Source organism: Cebidichthys violaceus, unplaced genomic scaffold, assembly GCF_023349555.1.
Source record: "Cebidichthys violaceus isolate CVI_PGR_0920_01 unplaced genomic scaffold, fCebVio1.0.p SCAF_37, whole genome shotgun sequence".
NCBI classification, from domain to species: Eukaryota; Metazoa; Chordata; class Actinopteri; order Perciformes; family Stichaeidae; genus Cebidichthys; species Cebidichthys violaceus.
The window spans coordinates 324,672-346,722 of NW_027176561.1; the positions used below are offsets into that span (position 1 = coordinate 324,672).

Here is a 22,051-nt window from a genome sequence, read left to right on the forward strand (position 1 = left end):
TCTAATAGTAGATAAGAATAGATCCTAAGGGCTATTTTTGATTTTACGTCCTCTCAGCAGCAGTCCATTCTACATCTTTCATTTCCTTTGTACAGTGTATTGTTCAGTACATTTAGGATAGATCCCAGAGACGGTGAAGACGTTATTCTCTGGTGCTCTGTCCATTGAAATACTGTGTCTTAATGTGTGTGTGTGTGTCTGTTAGAGAGCGAGACAGACAGATGCAGCCATGTGTAAGAAGGAGTTTATTTCTCTGCATGGGCTCTGGCTTAGGGCTTCCTTCTCACGCTGTTTATCCACCAGCGGTGTGGCCAGCATGCTGATGGCTGACTGGAGGGACTCCCGGTCTGTTCACCACTCGTGGGGTCAGTGAGGATGAGGCTCAGACTGAGGCGGGAGTGTTTCAAATATTCTGTTAGAGGGGTTTGTCTGAAATATTGCTTATCATAATGGGCTTAAGGATGGCAGTGAGACGAGGACAACAATTGCAGAGCTGCGTATTGTTGAAATAACATCAAAGCTGGAGAAGATGGTTCTTGTAACCTTAAAGTCTGTAAACTGTTGTCGTGGCTTTCGCTGTCTGTTATCTCCTCAAACCAACAGATAGGAAACATTGAGCCACGCTCGGCTTTCACTGTCGTCCACTAGGCAGAGTTTCTTACTTGCTTCTTGTACCTTTTAAAATCGCATTTTCTTTCTTTGCCGTTCCTCCAATCACCTCTCTAAACACACATTTGCATTTGGCGGCAGCCTCCTGCCAGTAGGTCCTCTTTCACCTCCAAAAAAAAAACAAGAAAAAAAAAACCCCAAACCAAATTTGAATCTCAAATGAAATGCAAATGTTCCTGGAAAAAAAACACAAATCAGATACGAATCCAAGCAGTCAATCAGTGACTGAAGACTCCACTCGTCTCAGAGAGGGACAGAAGAAGAAACGCACAAACAGCGGTGAACCTCGGACAGTGTGTGTGTGTGTGTGTGTGTGTGTGTGTGTGTGTGACACAGAGAGAACCACAGCTGTTTGAGGGGAGGATGTGAGGTTCAGCGACGCCTGTGGAGGGCTTCATAATGAATCTAACGTGGGAGAATTAGGGTTGACTGAACGTGTGAGCACCAATCACAGGCATACTGGAGCAGGCAGATTTACAGGTTCCTCATTAACACTCGTTTTTTTTTGTTTTTTTTCTTTCCTCTTCTCCTTCTGCTTTGCTCACTGATGATGATGATGATGATGATGAGAAGTCTCTCCACCAAACCTGAAACAATCACCAGAAACAGAGCCATACACAGGAATGTCTTACTCTTTAACCCTCTTGTTCTTTGTTTCACTCTCTCTCTATCACCACTTCTGTCGCACTCTAACCGTCGAGTAGAAATGACTTCGGTCATGAGGAATCATTGCAGCGTGAAAGTAACAGTAAGAGTACTAGGAGGACACAATAACCCTGATTTTTCCTCTTTATCCTCCGTCGCTATATTTTGTTTTCCTAACTTGTTTCCTCCTCACATCTCTGCCCACAGAACGACTCGTGGAGCGAGCTCTACTCCTTCGCCCTCTTTAAGGCCATGAGTCATATGCTGTGCATTGGATATGGAAGACAAGCCCCAGAGAGCATGTCGGACATCTGGCTGACCATGCTCAGCATGATCGTCGGAGCCACCTGCTACGCCATGTTCATCGGCCACGCGACCGCACTCATCCAGTCTCTGGACTCATCCAGGCGGCAGTACCAGGAGAAGGTAAGGATCTGGCTACTTTGTTTCACTGGATGTTTACTGCTTTACAGCTGATGCTGATAGATTGGGGCGGGTTTAAAGTCAGCTCAACCAAAGGAAAAACAAACACATTTAATTACTTATCCCGAATAGCATCTAGACATGCATCCAGGTTTGAGATGTCGTTCTCAGTAACAGCCTACAATATGGAAATTAGTTTTGTGACCAAAGCATTGAATTTTTAATTTAACGTTACTGTTAACTGGTTATGAAACGGTCTCAATTGAATACTGATGCCTCTATACGACCTGCGTAAGTTAAGACCATCAGCGAGAAGATTGGCTATCTCCATGTACTTATTCTTAATGATTGACATTTGTGCCACTGGGTCAGATTCAAAACCAGATGATTTTGCTGGGCCCACTGGAGGGGAAGAGGGCAGGGGGGGAACCAGAACCAGGACTGAGCGGGGCCGACTGTCAGACCCCGCTGCTGTAAAATTAGAGGTTTTCTAAAGGGACTCTGGGTCTTGGAAACACTAACGCTTTTGTCCTCAGGTATTGCCAAAATCCACACATAATTAAATATCCTCGGAGTAGCTTTAACGGAATGTTTAACGGAGTATGTTTATGTCATGCATAAACATACCTGTTATCTTGCATACAATACTGAACTATTAAAATAATGGACAGATTCATGTTTGGGGAAGAAAAAAAAAATTTGAAACATTTGAAACTTCAAATCACATTCATGAGACAATTTGTCTAATTTCAGATTTGATTGTAGAGGAAATGGTGCATAGTTACAAAATAATTTCACTTCAGGTTAATAGCAGGCCACCTCAAGGTGTCACTCAGAAAAAACCAGGACATTCTGATGTAGCATTTCAACATTAAAGCCCTTCAAAATCTCATTCACGAGTCAACTTCAAATCACATTCATGAGACAATTTGTCTAATTTCAGATTTGATTTTAGATCAGGGGTCTTCAATGTTTTTCAGGCCAAGGACCCCAAACTGATAGAGCGATGGAGCAGGGACCCCCTCCTATATACAGTATATTGTATATAATTCTGTTTTATATTAAACTGGGCCTAGTGCCATGTATAAACATATTTGTTATTGTGCATTCAATACTAAGCTACTAAAATAATACACAGGTTCCTATATTCATGTTTTTATTTTAAGGTACAGTGAGTAGGGTGGCCGTGCCATTTATGAACATACCTTGTATGATAATCATGCATACAAGCTATTCAAATTGACGTTTTTATTTTAAACATAAATGTGGAAACGAAAATGAGTGATGGCCTATTAGTGCCACTGCCATGCATAAACATACATGTTATCTTGCATACAATACTGAACTATTAAAATAATGGACAGATTCATGTTTGGGGAAAAAAAAAAATCAACCAAAGATTTTGCAGACCACAAAGACTTTCTCCCAGACTACCTGTTTTCCCTACTTCCAGTCTTTATGCAAAAACAAAAACAATCTGTTACGGGCCCTACCTTCACAGACAGATATGAGAGTAGCACTAATGTTCTGTTCTGACTCTCAGAAAGGGGAACGAATCAGCGTATTTCCCCAAACTGTTCTTTAGATAAATCCAGCAGCACCTCTTTTCAGAAACTATGTCCTGGTTACTCTGAGTGATCCACAGACTGCTCTATACAGTTGCAATACCTTGTTCTGCGGATATTGAAATAATCCAAATGAAAACTGTGTGTTCTTACTGGGACACTTTCTCTGGAAAGAGACGTTGCTGCTGATGATTTTGAATTTTGAACCATCACTGTATTGCAGATATCTAAGAAAACTCAAAATAATCTCAAAAACTAAATCTTTAAATCTTTAAAATCTTAATCTATCTGCATGACTAGATACCAAAACAAGTAAGGTGTTATTTGTCAATTGGGTGAACCGACCCTTCAAACTCAAACATATCTGAGTAAATAGTACAGCGTGTTAGCTTTTACAGAGAGAAACCCCCCCCCAAAAAAAACACAGTTATACCGTTTATTTTTAGATCACTGGTGAAATAAATCAGGGGGCTAGCTACAGGATTTCCTTAACCCCCCCATACCCAGGTGTCCTCTCTATCTAGAGCACGGCAAGAGGCCATAAGGAGACTCCATAAGGAGACGTAATCTACAGTGCAGCGATGTAAATACACATTTGATATGTACGCAGAGGGTTTGCTCATTTGATTCCAACACGCTTTGATAGGAACAGCATCTGTGCTACGAGTTCGATTCCCGCGGCTGCAGCTCGCCGGGCCCTCGGCCCCGTCTGGCGTCTCCGCACCAAGGCTGATCAAAGCTTTGGGTGTCTGCAGGCCAGCGCGGGGAACACGCTGCTCCTGCTGCTTTAAAATAGCCCCGGTGTCAGCGGTGCTCTGCGTCTTGTTAGCGTCCTTAGATCCTGCGTGATGTTGGAGATGTCTTATGCTATCTGTCACGGGTACACATGCATGCAGACGCGCACGCAGCCCTTCAGAGTGATTGGTCGGTCTTTGTTGTGTAGTTGAAGCCTCTGGACAGTATTTAAACCAAAGGGGGATCAGGTTTACGTCTCTCTTATTGAGTCGTACGCCGTTTGGGACTCGACACGTGGCTGTTTATTTTATTACTTGAGCCTCGGTTGTGCATCATGTTGAATAGATAATCATCTTGCTTTACTTTCTAGGTCATGATAGCAGCGAGCATCCGTGATGCTGAGCTTATAGCAGACCAACGCTCTTGTGAGAGGAGCTGTGGTGGTATTTAAAACGTAATGAAGCTACTGTATGTGTCAGAAATATGAGCATGGTATATGAAGCGGGGAATGGAAACATTATCAATGGATCTGGGGTACTGAACTCCATGGATTACTGCGGTGATGCACATAAACACATAACAATGTTGTGTTTCGCCCCAGTGATGCTGGTTGAAGATAAAGCATCGTTTAAAGGGGCGGTTTACTCAAAATAAAATCTTTTTTTTTTGTAGCCATCACAAAACAAAGGTGAATGGAATTGAATAGACTCTCATGCAATCTTTTCAGGTTGTTTTTTTTTCGGATTTGGAGCTGGTCACGGTTACATGTTGTGTAGTGGTGATACCCAGGGAGAGGTTGGAATGAGACATACGTCTAAAACGTTACGCTTCTACGTAAAAAAACCTGTGCGGCTAACGTTAGCAGAGTACGTTTTGCACATCATTAGCTAGTGTTAGCACTTCTATGCTACGCTAGCTACTGAATGTCTACACACGTGTGTTTTTTTGCTTTTAAATGATTGTAACAGTGAATAAAGACCTACTCGCTTAATTTCATTGTCTGCTTGTCTCGATTGCCACGTGTGTGGTTCACTTTTGCACGGCGATCTGTAGGCTTTAACTTCTATCTTTATCAGGTTTTTTTTTATCATTCTGGATATGACCTACAAACGCATATTGTGGACCCTTTTGAAATCACTTGATGTTTTGTGTGCAAGGAGTGCAGTTAGTGACAGTGTGGGCTCCACTGTATCAAAGCTCTGACAGCTTGATGGAGGACCGAAACTGTCTTCTAATAAAAACTGGATTCGTGACCGAGGACGAAACTGACGCTGAAGCTTTAAATAACATTATTTTATGTTTTTAAAAGCTTATTTTTTTTGTAATTTGGGTTTATCCATCCTACTTTCTTATTGCATGTACGTCCCTGACATGTTGTATGTGATATTAACCTGACAGTGATTGTGCAGTTTCAGTCAGCGGCCTCACATCTACAGACTGCTCTGCCCAAGGAAGTCAGACTCACTAATTCTAAGATCTTGCCAACTTTTAACCTTGTGTTATTTCCTCATGCATTTTATAAAATCTAATTTAATTTTCTTTTGATCATGTTTTCTATTTTTATATCTTCATAGTGATTCATTCTTCATTAGTTTTTCTCTCATTATTTCATTCTTGCCTCTATGCTTCCCTGTAATTAACTTTGTAAACTTTTGTTTCGTTAAGTGCTATTTTCAAAGGTTCTCATTTCCTTATTTTCTCTGTAATGAGGTTATATTATTTGTTCTGTCTGGCTGTTGGTTAGCATACCCATCCCAAAAAGTTATGAGCAGATTGTAGCAGAATTTGCCGGAGACATCAAGCTGTAATGTAGTGTTGGACAAAAATCTTGATCCAATTGCAGGTGGCCATTTATAAAATACTTTGTCTTTGTTTTATAAGAACTTTGGACCACAAGATGGCGCCTTGCTAGCCTGGCAGCATACGCCAAAAAAGTTTCCTATAGCTTCCGGGTTTCCCCCCGGGGGGATGCGGCACACTGAGTATGAACAGTAGTTTTTATACAGCTGGTCCAGCTGTTGGCTTTTCTTGGCTTGAAACAAGTTTTCCGAATGTAAATCTCCACGGATCAAAACTTCATAGTAGAAAGAGTCATAATTGACCTTGTAAAACAGTTTTACAGACGTCTCTTTTACGGCGGTGGTCTATGGGCCAAAGGGGGATTTTTTGGAATTGGAAGCAAAGCTGAGTGGCGGCGCCGTATCCAGGTCTTATTATACCTCCATGCTCCTGACCCGTAAGTCGTTGAAGAATACTTCTTGCTTCCTGGAGTTTTTGGTCCGAGCCAAATCTACCCGTAAAGGCAAAGCCCATTTCTGCCTAAACAGATGTTTCACCTTTTTAAAGGTGTTTTTTTTTTTTTAACCATTCCTCTTACAAATTTCATCCGCTCCTCACTAAATGTAATGCATAACTTAGTTGGATGAACCTGAACAAAGTTGCTGTCCGAGAAAATTGTAATTGGTTTCCAGTTGATCTATTTGACATTAATGCCATAAGCCATAAGGACGTCCTCCCGCAGCGAGCTCAGAGACCAAAAAGAGGAAGAAATGAGAGAAAGGGCAAACGAGCTGCTGAGTCTTTGCTGGAGTCTCTGTTTCGTGTCAGTTACATGTCGCTGTACTCCGTCAGTGGTCTGACGTCTGCAGCAAATCAGTTCCTGCCATCAGTCTCACGTTCCTCTTCCTCCATGATGCACAGCAGTGAAATAATGAACAGAGTGGCAACTCCCTGCCAAGCTACAGCAACTCATCCAACACGCTGTCCCTCTCCAGTGCCCCATGACTGTTTGTTCATCATTAACCGGCGAACTTAACCATGCCGCACTGCAGATAACGAACTAGAGACGGAGCTATGGGTAGAAACTTGCCTTTCTGACGAAACGGATTCTTTGTCTAAGATAAAGTAAATGCAGGCAACTGCATGGCCTTTGTGTTGACACAACAGAGCAAACAGAAAGCATCACGCTCACTGTTGAGACAGAAATGTCAGAATAGCTCCAGCACTAAGCTTCGTCTCCTGTCTGCATGAAGAGACCTCACCGACCGAAGAGAGAAGAGGATTTGAACCGTTTACTGCGGGATCAAGAGTTAGACAAAGCATGCTGGTGGTTTTTTTTTTCCTGCTTTATCAGAGTAGACGCATGTTGTTTGGTTAGCTGTGTGTTTAGAAGGTCTGGGAACAGGAATATAAATATAGACAAACACAGTAAACGTGAGATAAGAGAGGGAGATGCTAATGAGACGCTGTAAAGCAGTGATTCTGACGTTTTTACCATTCAGTTGAATTGTCAGCGTTTAGGTCTGTTTGCCTTCGCATTACTACGGCTTTCAGTGAAGCTGGACTTTTCAACCATTTATCCATTATTTTTAGTTAATTATTCACCTGTTTGTTCGTTACTTTTAGCTAATCATTGCAACTGTTTATCCAGTGTACTATAAGCTAATTATTTCAGATATTTATTCATTACTTTCAATATATCATCTGGCCCGTTTATTCATCACTTTTAGCTAATTATTTTGTTTATTCATGACTTTTAGCGAATTACTTCAACTACTTTTAGCTAATTATTTCTCATCCATTACTTTCGCTAAGTATTTATTTTTTGCTTTTAGCTCTTTTCACCTTTATTTCAATGCTCTCTCTCAGCTAACTTTTTACACCACGTATCATTACCTTTAACCCACCTTTTAGGTAGCTATCTCTGCTAGCATGCTAACTAGTTTTCATGCACTCTCCATAGAAAAGTGTTTGCAGCTCACTCAGGCTGATGAGAGACACTTGGCACAAAACTGAACGTATTGTAGCTGCTAGTCTCCTGGTTATTGTGACAAATTTACACACCGGTTTGTACTCTTGTGTGGACGGTTGTTATTTTCCTCCTAAACACTGTGTGAGAGACATGTGAAGTCGTAGATGTGCGTCTCCCCAGACAGTATCACTGCAGTAAACACGAGGCAGTGACAGCAGCTTAGCGTTCCCTTGTCATCCCCTCCTTCACGTTGAGGTGACCGGTGTCCTCATCGCGTGTTTCTCCTCCCATCTCCAGCCCTCCCCTGCTTCATATGTCCATTCGCCCTTGACTGTTGAGCAATACACCATCTGCCAGCGAACACCGCACCCGGACGGAGGGCATTAGCCGTTATGTAACTCCACTCCCGCTCCTCCTCCCCTATCACTTCTTCCCCTTCACGAGCAAGCGTGTCCGAAATTTTTGGTGAGCGCGGGGAGATGTGACCCCTGAGGCCTCCGGTGCTGAGCACTGATCCACTGGGTCTTGACACATTTAAACGGTGACTTGAACTGCAACTGCTCACTTCATAACACCAGATCACCACCGGGGCCTGACCTTTACTACCTGCGTCTCTCACACCTAAAATTTATCTGATTTACTTTAAAGGGCGCTTTTTTCTGGAGCTTTTAACCACATCTCATGGTTGACAGGGAGTCAAATACGGTCGAAAGCTCCAGAAATAGAGAGTTATGATTTTTTTTTTGTCAGATACTATCTCCAGGGTCAAGTGTGTAATTTCACGCTCAACCTCACCTAATATTTGAAGATTTTCTGAATTATGAAGATTTATTTTATCTATAATATGGTCATTGTTTGTATAAATATTAAAATCCAGGCAAAAGTTGGTGCCGATTAGATCATAGCCTATAAGAAGTGGGTGTAGTCACTGTGATGTCACTCGTTGGTTTGTGGACTGCCCTTTTGAAGACTGAAGTTCGTCCATCGACATCTTGGCTTTTTGCAACCACAAGTGACACGAGAGGGAGGAGTTACGTACAACCGAACACCGAATAAGGCATTTTCAGGGAACCAAACACGTCACAGTTGACTTTAATGTACTGAAAACTCACTGTGAAAGGGTTAAAGTTCCAGGACCAAAACACGGACAACACCCAGACCGATCAAGTGTACCCCGCTTTATGGTCTATTTTATTCTAAACTAGACCATCATTTACAAAATGAACATCATGCTGTATTGTGAAAGACTGGAAACAATCAATCAAACAAGCAATTGAGACCATAAACTCATGTTAACAATCTTTACTGAGGTAATAAATCAAGAGAGAAGTAGAGTCATTTTCTCAGAAGAGTCGCCCAAGTCTATAGCACAGGCTTTTTGTTAACAATTAAAGTTTCCATAGAGAGTAGCCACGATGACAGTGAACTGAACTTCTACTGTAAAATCTGTTTGAAACACAGATTTTCTGGACATCTCTCTGGTATTTCCCTTTAGGCCCTTTCCCACAATCCATCCAATCCAAGATGTGATTTGCATAACCCTTTAAGTAGTACTCTCTATCTACATGTTCTCCTTCACGTTTGGTCCATATGTACGAAGAGAAATCAATGTGTGACAATGGCATCAGCCTGGATTGATGTCGCCTTATGAAGAGAGAAAGAGTCCCTGATATTAGAAATATTAGAAACACTGCATCCTGAATCACACTCAGGATACATCCCATGTTTTATAACATGGACATTTTGAACTTTCTGTTGTAGTCATGCAATATTTAATATACATTCGTAATGCGGTGAGTGTATGCATGCATACTTGTGTGAGCCTAAAAGTGTGTTTGTGTGTGTGTGTGTGTGTGTGTGTGTTATCTGTCTCCGCTCTTCCGGCAGTGAGCTAAATGATACAGCTGAAGTCAACCGGGGTTTTATATACACAAGACAACACACACACACACACACACACAGATACAGGACTTGTCACATCCCGAGCCCTGATGTTCAGTGACATGGCCCATTAATGGGAGGGCCAATTCAATTTCTCCCTTCCCTCTGTGGCAGCTTACAGTGACAGCCATGCATCATGCTCGCAAGCCACCAACTAGGGGCTTTATGTCCCATAAAGAAAGCCTCCATGTTGCCCCTCAGCTAAGTCTGCAGACCGAGAGGAACAGATTGGATTTCAGAAATGTAATGCATTTGTTAGTTTTATGCAAGTAGCCTGCTGCAGAAGGATCTAAGTCCAGTCTTATCTGAAACCCCGGCCACAAAGTTTGATTTAAAAAATAAATAAAAATGGACACTGCATTATTAATACAATATAGGAGGATAATATTTGTGACATTGTGTTGAAAATGAGTGGAATAAGGAACATTTCAAGTTCAGGTTCTGAAAACGTGCCATCTTAGAGGGTAAATATTAGTTATACTATAAACATGGGTATTCTTCAGTGTGACTCAGAGCATTAACCTCCAGTTCATGTGTGGATTTCCAAAATCTATTTTCTTGATATTTCCCTCCCAAGAGAAATTGATGAATAATATAAAGCTTAACTGAAACTGTTACTCCAAATTTTGTAGGATGAGACATCCCAGTCAAAAACATAGTTTTTCATGCACTGGTCAACTTGACATAACATGTCTTCTTTCACACTAAGAAAACATCCAAAATACACATCTGTGTGTCTATTTTACTACTTTGTCTATTAGCGCCGTAGATTTCTCCTAATGTCACCAAAAGTTAGTGTTAGATTATGCCTCATTTGCATATTTAAACATAACATTTTAGAAAAAGTGTAGTACAAAAAACAATTGTCTAAATGTATGTAATCAACTGGGGAAGTGATATCCATTAGTTACTTTTTTTTACCTTATTCATCCGGGGTGTCTTCCCTTAATAAGTGAGCAGATTTATTTTGTGACTAAATAAATCTAATGCTGGGAAAATCAGAAAGTCAATAAAACTCTGGTCCCTCAACAGACACTTTTAAAGAAGTTGGGAAAAGAGAAAGAGAGAGATGTCACTGAATTCGGAGACAGGAAGCGCTCCCTGTTTGTCACCATGTTTGATTGAATGAGCTGCATCTTTATTATTACTGACACACTGCAAATGAGGAGTAATTTGTCAAATTGAAGTCAAGTTTGTTTCATTGGGTTGGTTAGGAATGCGTAGACTTTGGAATATCCCCGCTTATGTTCTTTTCTTAACAATTCAAAGAAACAATTCAGATTGTTGTCCGGATTACGTGTTAGAAATGTGCAACGCTGGCTGACGTTTTTACACCCTGTGAGGTTTTCATTTAGTGCTGCTGCGGCTTCCCATGCTAAATGAACCACGGCCCGAGGCAATTAATCAAGACCCAATGAGATTGAGATTAAAATTGGTTTACATAAGAAGGAAAAGGATGCAGTTAATTGTTTTTGCAGATGTCATTTCATATTGTGGTTCATTAAAGTAAGTGATCCATCTGGATTTTCATTTAGTCGTGTGTAAGGTCACGCTGTGCTGTGTGCATGCGTTTGTACTATTTATTTGTGCAGTATATACAGTACACTGGGGAACAGTCGGATGCTGGCCCATCGTTGGGGGGGGGGGGGGGGGAAGCGCCCGGAAGAGACTTTCCTCACACAAAGCAGCTGGATTCTCCCGATATCACAAGAACATGCGAAAACCCATCTTGTCATGCGTTTGTCGGTTCGACCAATCGCCTGCCAAGTATTCTTTTTGAACGTGCCTATACCCTTTTCCAAATAGTTTCCATTGACGGATTTCTCAGATGGTTCTGTGTAATAAACCATCTGGCGCGTCAGGTTAGAAAGAGATAGGGACGGGGAAACAAACAGTTTGAGGACAATTTGTGATAAAAAGTAGAAAGAGATTAAATCAGATTTAGTCTAAATAGAAATGAAGTTATTTTCCACCGACGCTGCGATTCTTACACAACCCCAAGTTTTCTCTTCTGTAAAAAAAACACTCACTGCTTTATATAACGGAGAGAAAAATCCTACTGTATGGAAACAAATTGAATGATGTCCTATGTCCTTCCATGACAACCAGTATGTGCTGTATAAAGGATATTGTGATTTGCCGTGCGACCGGGGTCAAGCCTTCATTTTCCCCTCTAACCCATATGTCACCTTACAGCTTGACACGATGTAATTTCCTGCACAGGGAGCCGCCCTGTCCCATGCATGTGTCGTCCAGCGTTCCAATCAAGGTCAGCCCCCCCCCCCCCCCCCCGCTGGTCCTCCACACATGTGTGCCTCCTTATAAAGTGTGATTGCCTGGTGAACACTCACAGGCAGGATCATATCGGCACTCTGAAAGATTAAAGAAGAGGATGTAGCATCGTAGACACAGAGACGGCTTAAGATCCCTACCAGGCTGTTTACGCGTCTCAGTTAATACTTAAGTCTTTTTGAAGGTTTCTGTTGGCTTTGTACAATGTTGAGCCAACACATGTTGACTGCTGCCTACTAGAACCATATAGGGTTCTTCAGCTTGTCCCAGTAGGAGGACCATTTTTGCTTCCAGGTAAGTAACCCTTTCAGAGAGTTCTTCCTAGAACTCAACATAAAGGTTTGTTCCTAGACCCATCTGTTCTACCCAGAACACTCTGAGAGGTTCTACAGAGAGCTCTTTTATGGTGTAATGGTTCCATCGAGAACCTTTCTAAAAGTGCCAACATGAACCCACCCAGGAGGTTCTACCAAGAAACCTTTTATATTCAAAAGGTTTCATCTGGAACCCACTGAGAGGGTTCTACCAAGAACTCTTTTATATTCTAAGGGTTTCATCTCGAACCCACCCAGGGGGTTCTACCGAGAACTCTGTTATATTCCAATGGTTTCATCTAGAACCCACTCAGAGGGTTCTACCAATAACTCTTTTATATTCTAAGGGTTTCATGTAGAACCCAACTCCAGGAGGTTCTACCAAAAAACTTTTTTTTATATTCCAAGGGGTTTAATCTAGAACCACCCCTGGGTTCCTCATGATGACAATCATGGTTCACAATCACAGTTTTTGGGTGTTTGGGCTGGGAGGATCTTTTAACACCCATGCTGTCAACTTTCCTTAAATAACTTCCAAAAAGGGTTCTTTGGGTTCTTAATTGAACCCATGGTCTTACAAAAATCCCGCTCTTCAAAAGAGGGTTCTTCAGAAGCAAATGGTTCTGGGTAGAACCTCAGCCCTTCAGGAAGAACCCTTTTGGAACAGTTTTTTCTAAGGGTGTCTCCAAGTCTCTGTAAAATGGGATGTAAACACTTCCTTTTTTTATCCCTATTGCCCACTCCTGGGTAAAGCATATGATTCACATCATTAGTCATCAAATGGTGCCCTGTATGGAGGCGTCTGTTTGTTCCCCCACTAATTCATTCAGGTTTCTCTTTTCATTTCTCACCCATGTAAAATGTCAACTTGAGTGTGTTCTTGAAAATCTCCATATTTTCAGAGGCCTTTTTAGCTCTTTGACCATTTTTGAGTTTATCCAACTCATAATTGAAAGCAAAGTTTTGTTTTGTCAGATTCCGGATTTTTTTTTTTTTTTCTTTCCCGTTTTTCTTCAGTTGAGGTTAAAACAATGAAAATTGACAGCTACGGCAACAATGACTTCAAAGGTGGAAGGAAAACAAATTATGACTGCTGATTAATATAGACGCTAAACCACAGGTGAGCTGTAAACAACGACAGCTTTGCTTGACAGGGTGCAATCAAGTTCTTTTCCTCCGGCAGTAAGGGTTACTGAGCAAAACGTATCATATTTGAGCTCTAATGAAGATTGGAGTTGTATCTTCTGGTGTGGTGTTGAACATGGGAGGTTCTTCCTTGACCCTCTGCTTGAAATCTAGTACTCATCCAATTGACAGTTTATCCCTCAGAGGGATGACTCACACTGCTTAACCCAAACAGGGAGAGAGAGAGACCTTACGTAACATTTAAACATATTTGGGTCCATGAACAGCTGATTCATTCACAATTCTCCTGTTTTTTGTTGTTGTTATCCAATACATTTTGGCTTTTTTATGGCTCCACATAAAAACATGATGCCAGCCGGGGCCGGAGGCATCATGTTTTTTTTTCCGCGTTGTCCGTTCATGTGAACACGATATCTCAGGACTGGAGGGAATTTCTTCAAATTTGGCACAAATGTTCACCTGGACTCAAAGAGGCACTGACTAGATTCTGGTGGTCCAAGATCAAAGGTCGCTGTGACCTAATGTCCGCCCTTATTTTGTGAATGCAATATCTCAGTCTTTAGGGAATTTCTTCAAATTGTGCTCAAACGAACGTCCACTTGGACTCAATGAGGTACTGATTAGATTCTGGTGGTCAAAGGTCAAGATCACTGAGAACTCATGTTCGTCCCATTCCCGTAAACGCGATACCTCAGGAACGTCTTGAGGGAATTCATATGCTAAATATGACAATTTCACACAAATGTCCAATAGGATGATGATGAAATTTTGGACAGACATGGATATAAATTGGGACTTGACTGGGTCGAGGAGGCATACAACCATGAGGCCGTAATTGTATTTTTTCCGTGTACCAGTTGTTGCATCTTTCTGGGGCGTTAGCGCTGTTGATATAACAGGAAGTAAACCGCTCTGTGCTAGTTTCAGGGGTCATCTTGTTGGCCTGTTGTTCTAAAACACAAGTTATGTGGCCATTTTTTTTTCACCCTCAGGATGCTTTTGTTGTGTGTGTGTGTGTGTGTGTGTGTGTGTGTGTGTGTGTGCGTGAAGCTCAAGGGTGTGTTTTGTATTTACAGGAAGGTGGTGATGTGTGAAACCAACATACAATGTGCCATCTTCCTGGTATGAATAAAACAAACCCGAAAGCCATTCCATTTGTGTACAGTGTAGGGGAATAAAAGCAAGAGATTTATTTCCTAAATTGACACCGTGCCATCATGCACTTCCACGTCACTGCAGAAGCTATCCAGCGGATCCAGCGGTTGCTATTTTCAAAGGGAATCCAGGCATGAAATGTGTTATGGAGCGTCATAAAGAGTTGAGAGAAGTGGACATTCGGTCTGCATTTGATGCAGATAAACATAACGGTGGCAAATATGTGATGGTGTGAGTCACTTGGGTGAGCAAACACAATCTGCTGCGGCCCAATGCCACATAGTCACACATTCATCCATTCTAACATATCGAACATCTTCCTTTCTCAGAATAGTAACCAGAGTCCACAAATGCCCCACTCGTTCCATTTAATTATTTACCTCATGGAAGAGTTGTTTCATATATTTTACACATGAAAACACAGAACAATAATACACATATTTTACCTTTTGGAAAGCTTGGTTACATTTTCTGTACCTGTCCCTTCAAAATAAAGCATTTAGTACGCCAAAGTACGGAGAGACTCGCCGTGGTTAAGATGTACAGTAGCGGCGTCTTTTCCTCTCTAAACACAGTAGAGCGTGATGAATCCTCAAGGGCTTAACAAAGCTGTCATGTTTCCTTAACAGCTTCATCACTGTCTTCCTCCCATAGCTACGAGGTAGAAATGGGTCACAGGATCATCATGTTTAAAGAGCTGTACATCTCAATAACTGCGCACATGAACGCTACAGCTGAGAAGACAGACTGAGAGGAAAAGTATTTTGTAGTATGAATGAGACAATAATGGCTCCCCCCCCCCCCCCCCACCTCTTCCCGTCACGATTATCTCTAAAGAGTTGCTGAATTCTGATTTCATCGAGTCATGCTTCTTGTGTCTCCTCATCACTGTCTCTCACGCTTCTCTCCTTCCGCCAGTACAAACAAGTGGAGCAGTACATGTCGTTCCACAAACTACCGGCGGACTTCCGACAGAAAATCCATGACTACTACGAGCACAGATACCAGGGCAAGATGTTTGATGAAGAGAGCATCCTGGAGGAGCTTAATGAGCCTCTGCGCGAGGTATGAAAACACCCAATCATCCACCATAAAGTGGTCATTCACCCACAAGCACACACACGCACACACACACACACACACACACACACACACACACACACACACACACACACACACACACACACACACACACACACACACACACTTCTCAGCTCTCCACCGAGCAAGTGGACTGGAATGAATTCGTTGTTATGCTCAGCTGAGGTGCCCTTGTCTGAACAAAGAAGCCATAATTTCCGGACTTGTCTGTATTGACTGACTTATCAGCTGTTCTTAAGGAGTAGCTGCACACTGAAACATGTTTTTAAAGCTATAAATGAAATGACATGACTGTACTGAGTCTTATCAGTACTGGTGTTTGTATTGACCTTTCTAACCACATTTATAAAACCAAATCTTACAAGGCCAATTCTGAGATAGAGTCGACCGTCTTATCTATGTCATAAATAAAAGAAAGTCGCCCTCTAACCAGACCCCCCCCCACACTTCTCACCTCTCCACACAGCGTCTAGCGTTTTTTTAACTTGGCGTCAGAATCACAGCACAGCTCCAGCCTCTCCTTTCTGAGAACTGTAAAATCTGGTGACTCAGTGCTAATGACTGATTACTTGGTGATTATGTTACCTGAAGTGCACTCCGGGTTTTCACTGAAAAATAACTCGTTTTTTTTAAAGAGAGGAACAAATGGGTTTAAAGTAATTTTCACATGGACTCTATGTTCCAAACACTGTTTACTGCCATTTACTGTAAGCAAGGTCCTCCGTGATTCAAGGACAGCTCAAAGTATGATTCAGGGAACAGAACATGAAGAGACAAATTGGGAGAATACTGAAATGAGCAGTGCCAGGGTCACTCAAGTTAATTAAAAAAAGTTTGCTCAGGAAATAGTGTTTTTATTATCTGCTTATCTAACCCTTTTATAATATTAAACACTGATCATTAGGACTACGTATCAGGGCCATTGAAGGTAAATCTACCACTTTGATATGTTTTTTTTTGTTGCCTACAATGGTCATTATAGATCAATTCCTTTTTCCAAATATACTTTTTTTTTCTTCTAACTATCATGTGGTAACGCTAAATCAATCGTGACATTTCTGCTTTTACAAGTTGCTCTTCCTGAAATGTCAATGCAGAACACCCCCAACACAAATAAAGCTAAATCTTCTCACCCATTGTTCCTTCTGATGTTGTAATTCCTGCAGTGTAACTTTTTTTTTTTTTTTTTTTTTTTTTAGCAATGGTGCACTGCTGCATGGACTACAGATTGAGACTTTTATAGTGACACATGACCCCACTGCTATTTCCTGTTCAAATCTAGGAAATCGTCAACTTCAACTGCCGTAAGCTGGTGGCCACCATGCCGCTGTTCGCCAACGCCGATCCCAACTTTGTGACGGCGATGCTGACCAAACTGAGATTTGAAGTCTTCCAGCCTGCAGACTACATCATCAGAGAGGGCACCATCGGCAAGAAGATGTACTTCATCCAGCACGGGGTCGTCAGCGTCCTGACCAAAGGAAGCATCGGCATGAAGCTGATGGACGGCTCCTACTTTGGAGGTACGTCTGTTCTGTTTATAAATTCTACGGTTCTCTTTTTTTCCCCATTCTGTTCTGTTCCATTCTTCTCTGTTCTATTCTATTCTTTTGTTCTATTCTGCTCTGTTCTGTTCTATTCAATTAAATGTGGCTTTATTGGCAGGAAAGTAAAAAAAAAAAATACACAATGTTGTTATCCAATAATATGAATATGAATATTCACAACCCTATCCTATTTTTCTGTTCTGTTCTATTCCATTCAACAGAGTAGATCAGAATAGAAGTGAATAGAAAAGGATAGGATACAACAGAAAATACCAAATACACAAAATATAATAGAAGCATCAAATACTACATTTATGTTATGTTACACATTCTACTCCGCTCTACTCTTTCCTATCCTGTTCATAACACAATAGAATAGGTCTGAACTGAGGATAGAACTCTACTCTATTCTATTCTATTCTATACCAGAGTTCACTGGCTGTAAAGCTGATGCACAGGCTACCCAGAGTTGCACATTCACATACACATACACATCCAATTAGTAAGAGCTAATTAGCACGGCACAACGCAGATGACGAGGGGGGGAGGGGGGGGCATTTGGAATGTCAAGCATAGATTTTTCAGAGGCGTCGCTGCCACCAGGGAGGACATCACAGGTCTCTCTTCTCACGCAAAAGCAGCAGCAGCAGCAGTGGGCTTGGATTGGAGGGACATTATGGTTTAACCACCGCAGTGTGTTGCAGTGTGCGTTTGTGGTAAAATCTCTCGATTAGTAAGTAGACGGGGGTAGACGTCAGGCCAAACATGTGACTTTGCTCCAACTTGTTTGCATAAGTGATTAGAATATTGGTGATATTATTTGCATTCTGTAACGTCACATGCATGTTACCTGCTTGTACCACATTCTTGTGCACATTTCTCATTGGCAGAGCTTTGCAGACTGGTTTCTATGGCTCTAAATGCAGCTGAGTCTGCAGCTTAGCCTTTGGCTCTTTTTTTTTTCTTTCAAAATTGCTATCTGGATGAACAATGCACACAGCGCATTTCCAGCCACAGCCATCACACGCCTAAGCATTTATTCAGTATAAATAACTGCTTGAAGCTAGATTGGATTTGTTGAAAATATTGGAAACTGAGTTTTTGTTTTGTTTTTTTTAAACAGTTGCACATTCACCGCCGTGATTATCAGTCTGCACATGTTTGTGTTGCTGCCGTTGTGACTGGTGAGCTGCCAAAAGCTTTCACAATATGTCGCCTCAAAGTCACTTTCCTTTCTTGATGTTAAAATAATGTATTTAAGGTGATTACAGATGAAGAGCTCATGTAGTTATATGAACTGGCATACATTTTCAGAATCTAGGAGATTTGAATAAGGGAAATAATGCGTTTATATGCGTACCAGAAACAGGAGAAGGAGCTTCCCTGTGAACATATCGGGCACAAAAACTGAAAGAAAAGTTGTGGATATTATATTTTCTACGGATGGGAACAGGAAACTCAGGCTAAAGGAAAAAGGTAAACTAGTCGTGATCCCAGTGCTTGGAACACTGCTAATATTCACTCTACCCATCCAGGATTTCTCTGTATCTTTCATCATTTTTTGAGGGTGATAGGTTGCCCTATCTGCAAATGGTCACCCAGTGGTTTGAACAGCTTTTTAATGCAGCCCCCGGTGGTTTCATTAGAATATTATTCGCTCCCGGCACATCCCCCTTAATGATGCTAGCAATATGTAAATGCTTGTGTTATGTACTGTATAAGCAGAAAGACCCCAAGTGACAATTTCTGAAAGGACGTCTGGGGCCTCATGTGGATTCTGAGGAGAGATCCTCCACAACTCTTACAAAAACTGGAACATCTATAATGCTTAAAACTTAAACTTCACCTCTCTAATAAGACTGGGTGAAAGCAATGGAAGATAGAAAACGCACCAAATGTATCAATAAACAATACTGCTATCACTACATGACATTGTTCTGTCTGAAGGAGTTCATACAGTACGTCACCCCCGCAGCTTTACCTCCATTCCGGCAGCTGACCGTGAGGATCATGCAGTAGAGCATCCATCCATCTATAAGCGTAGGCTATTAATCATTCATCTACAGAGGAGCTATAAATCCTTAATCAGATAGGCAGAAAACATGGTCACACTCAAGGTCACACTTAAATAATCTCTGAATAAAAAGCAGCTGTATCCTGACTCATTGTCAGAGAACGAATGAACGTACTGTATGTATCCGTTTTAAAGAGACAGTGTAGTGTTTACATGCAAAAGAGGACACACTAATAACATCTAGCAGTTGTGGCCTACATCCTTTTATTACGTCTAATCTTACGATTTGTTTTGCCCTAAAGCTGCATTTGGTAACTATAAAAAAAAAAGAATAATGTCATATTTGCTCAGACTGTTACTAGATCCTGACAGAAGTACATGAGACGGTTAATCTGTGGAAAAACTCTTGATTCCTGTGCCTCCTTTGAGTGCTCCTCACGGCGTTTGCACGATTCTGCCGCGCCCCAAAGGAAAGCAACCAATCAGAGCCAAGGAGCCTCCAACGCAGCTGTCGATCGGTCCCCGCGGAGCTCCTCGTGAAGTTGGAGACTCCTCAGGGCTGATTGGTTGTTTTCCTTCGGGTGAGGTCGAATCTTGCAAATGCCATTAGGAGCTCCAAAAGGAGGCAGAGAAACCTGATTTTTACCACTGATTATCTGTCTCGTGTACTACTGTCAGGATACAGTGACAACAACGTATTTTTTTATTTAACTTACCAGCTGTAGCTTCAAAGGGGTAGACATATTGGAAAATGCACTTATCTTCTCTTAAACTGTAAATATGAATCTAGAGCCAGCAAATGGTTAGCTTAGCATAAAGAATGGTTAGCTTAGCATAAAGAATGGAAACAGGGAAACGGTTCCCTTGTCGTCTAACTCTTGTCAAAAAAAGCAAATCAGCTTATTTTCCTAAATCCGCTAATGAACACTTAAAGAAACGTATGCTTGTCATATATCTGTATTACTTTTTAAAGACATGCATAGGTGTGTGTGTGTGTGTGTGTGTGTGTGTGTGTCAGTGTTGCTATGTGCTGCGCCCCGTTTGCAGCTGGACATGCTTAGGGGCTCAGTTTAGCGCCTCTATGCATGTCCTCAATGGAGTCTCCTCGCGTTTCGTTATTTTTCTCCCTTTTTTTTTTTCCCCCACAGAGAGTCAGAGGAGGTCGACCTTTTGAGGCAGGAGGGGGAAAAAAAAAAGAGGGCATACGGTTGTCAAGACAACAGTGAGCCCCCAGCCCGTAGAAGAAGAGGAGAGCTAGAGAGATAAAGATATAAGGGGAAGGGGAACAACTGAACGTAATGAAGCTTAGCTGCACGTCTCCAAATATAGAGTGTGCTTCCTTCACACAGCTGTCTGCACAGGGCTGGAGGCAAAACTCCTGTCAGTGGGTCACACAAGCATTCATACTGACCACATGTTCTCTCAAAGCCTTCAACAAATCTCTCCTGATATACGGCACCTCTGTTCTTTTCTCTGTCACCGTCTGACAACCCAGGAATCAGTCGGTCTGTGAATCTGACCATCTCCTGTCTGCTGTCTCTTTTCACCTCACCAGAGATCTGTCTGCTGACCCGTGGCAGACGGACGGCCAGCGTGCGAGCGGACACCTACTGCCGCCTGTACTCTCTCTCCGTGGACAATTTCAACGAGGTGCTGGAGGAGTACCCCATGATGAGGAGGGCCTTTGAGACGGTGGCCATTGACAGATTGGACAGGATAGGTAAGACTGCCGTCTGGTTTGTTAAACTGCACCAGGAGAGTCAACTTTATTTGATTGTTGTTTGACAGGTAATTACCATAAAGCATGATCGTGTTTGGTGTGTAAAGGTGTTCAAATATGAATATTTCTTTGGTTAATTCAAGTTTTTACACCAACGCACATATGCAGTTTTCTTTAACACGGGAAAACCAGCACAAAAAAATGGCAATAGACTCATTATTCATTGCTAGTAGACGAGTAACCTTTCTGGTTTGACGTTTCAAACATGCCTGAAATCAGGTTTAGTAAACAGTGAAACTGTTTTTTTTTATTTAGTTTCTGTCAAGTTTGAATGAAGTGTGTTTCGTTGACCAGCGAGGTAAAATGACTGATGTCTGACTGGAGTCTGGTGGCTTTGAGGGCAGCATATTAATTGTGTGTGTGTGTTTTTTTTTTTAACATTAATAAATCATAATAACTGTCCAAATCATCTTTACATCCAGACCTAATTTATGGGTGATTTAGTCACGGATAATTGGCGTTACGACTCCCTGATAAAAGCCACAGGTACGGTGTCCTGTCTTCGTAAGCGTACCAGTCATTCACAAGATGAATTGAAGCATAAGGGAAACGTATTCATCCATTCAACTCGATGTCTCTGTCAAAACACTGTGTTATCTGACAGCTGTGATTCTCTGAATGAATGACGACGTGTGCGCTGGAGGAAAGGAGTCAATGGGGAAAATTATTCACGGCTGTGAACCGTTTTATTATCTAGTGTCTTGATCGGTCGTGCAAATTGAATGCTTCCAGCGGATATTTGCCATTTTGAAAACGGTTATTTAACACGCGTGACGCTTGTTAATTACCTGGCAGAAAAACCGCTGAGCAATATGATTTGTGTTGTGCCTCTCTAGATTCATTTACTGGTTTGTTTTATGTGCACACAAACATGCACAGAGACTGCTTTGTCTTCGCCAAGCCTTGGGATCCCCTTGTTAACGAGAAAACACAAACATGTTCTATTTCTTCCCCATGCAAACAACTTTCCCCT

The 22,051-nt window shown here is 41.7% G+C and overlaps 1 protein-coding gene across 1 annotated transcript in view; it reads left to right on the top strand.

Moving 5' to 3' along the window:
- The window catches only part of hcn2b (hyperpolarization activated cyclic nucleotide-gated potassium channel 2b), a 45,550-nt gene that overhangs the window by 18,008 nt on the left and 5,491 nt on the right, over positions 1–22,051 (top strand). The window contains 4 exon segments of the mRNA XM_068725887.1: positions 1,522–1,740; positions 15,555–15,701; positions 17,020–17,260; positions 20,854–21,018. Coding sequence (XP_068581988.1) covers positions 1,522–1,740; positions 15,555–15,701; positions 17,020–17,260; positions 20,854–21,018 — 772 coding nt within the window.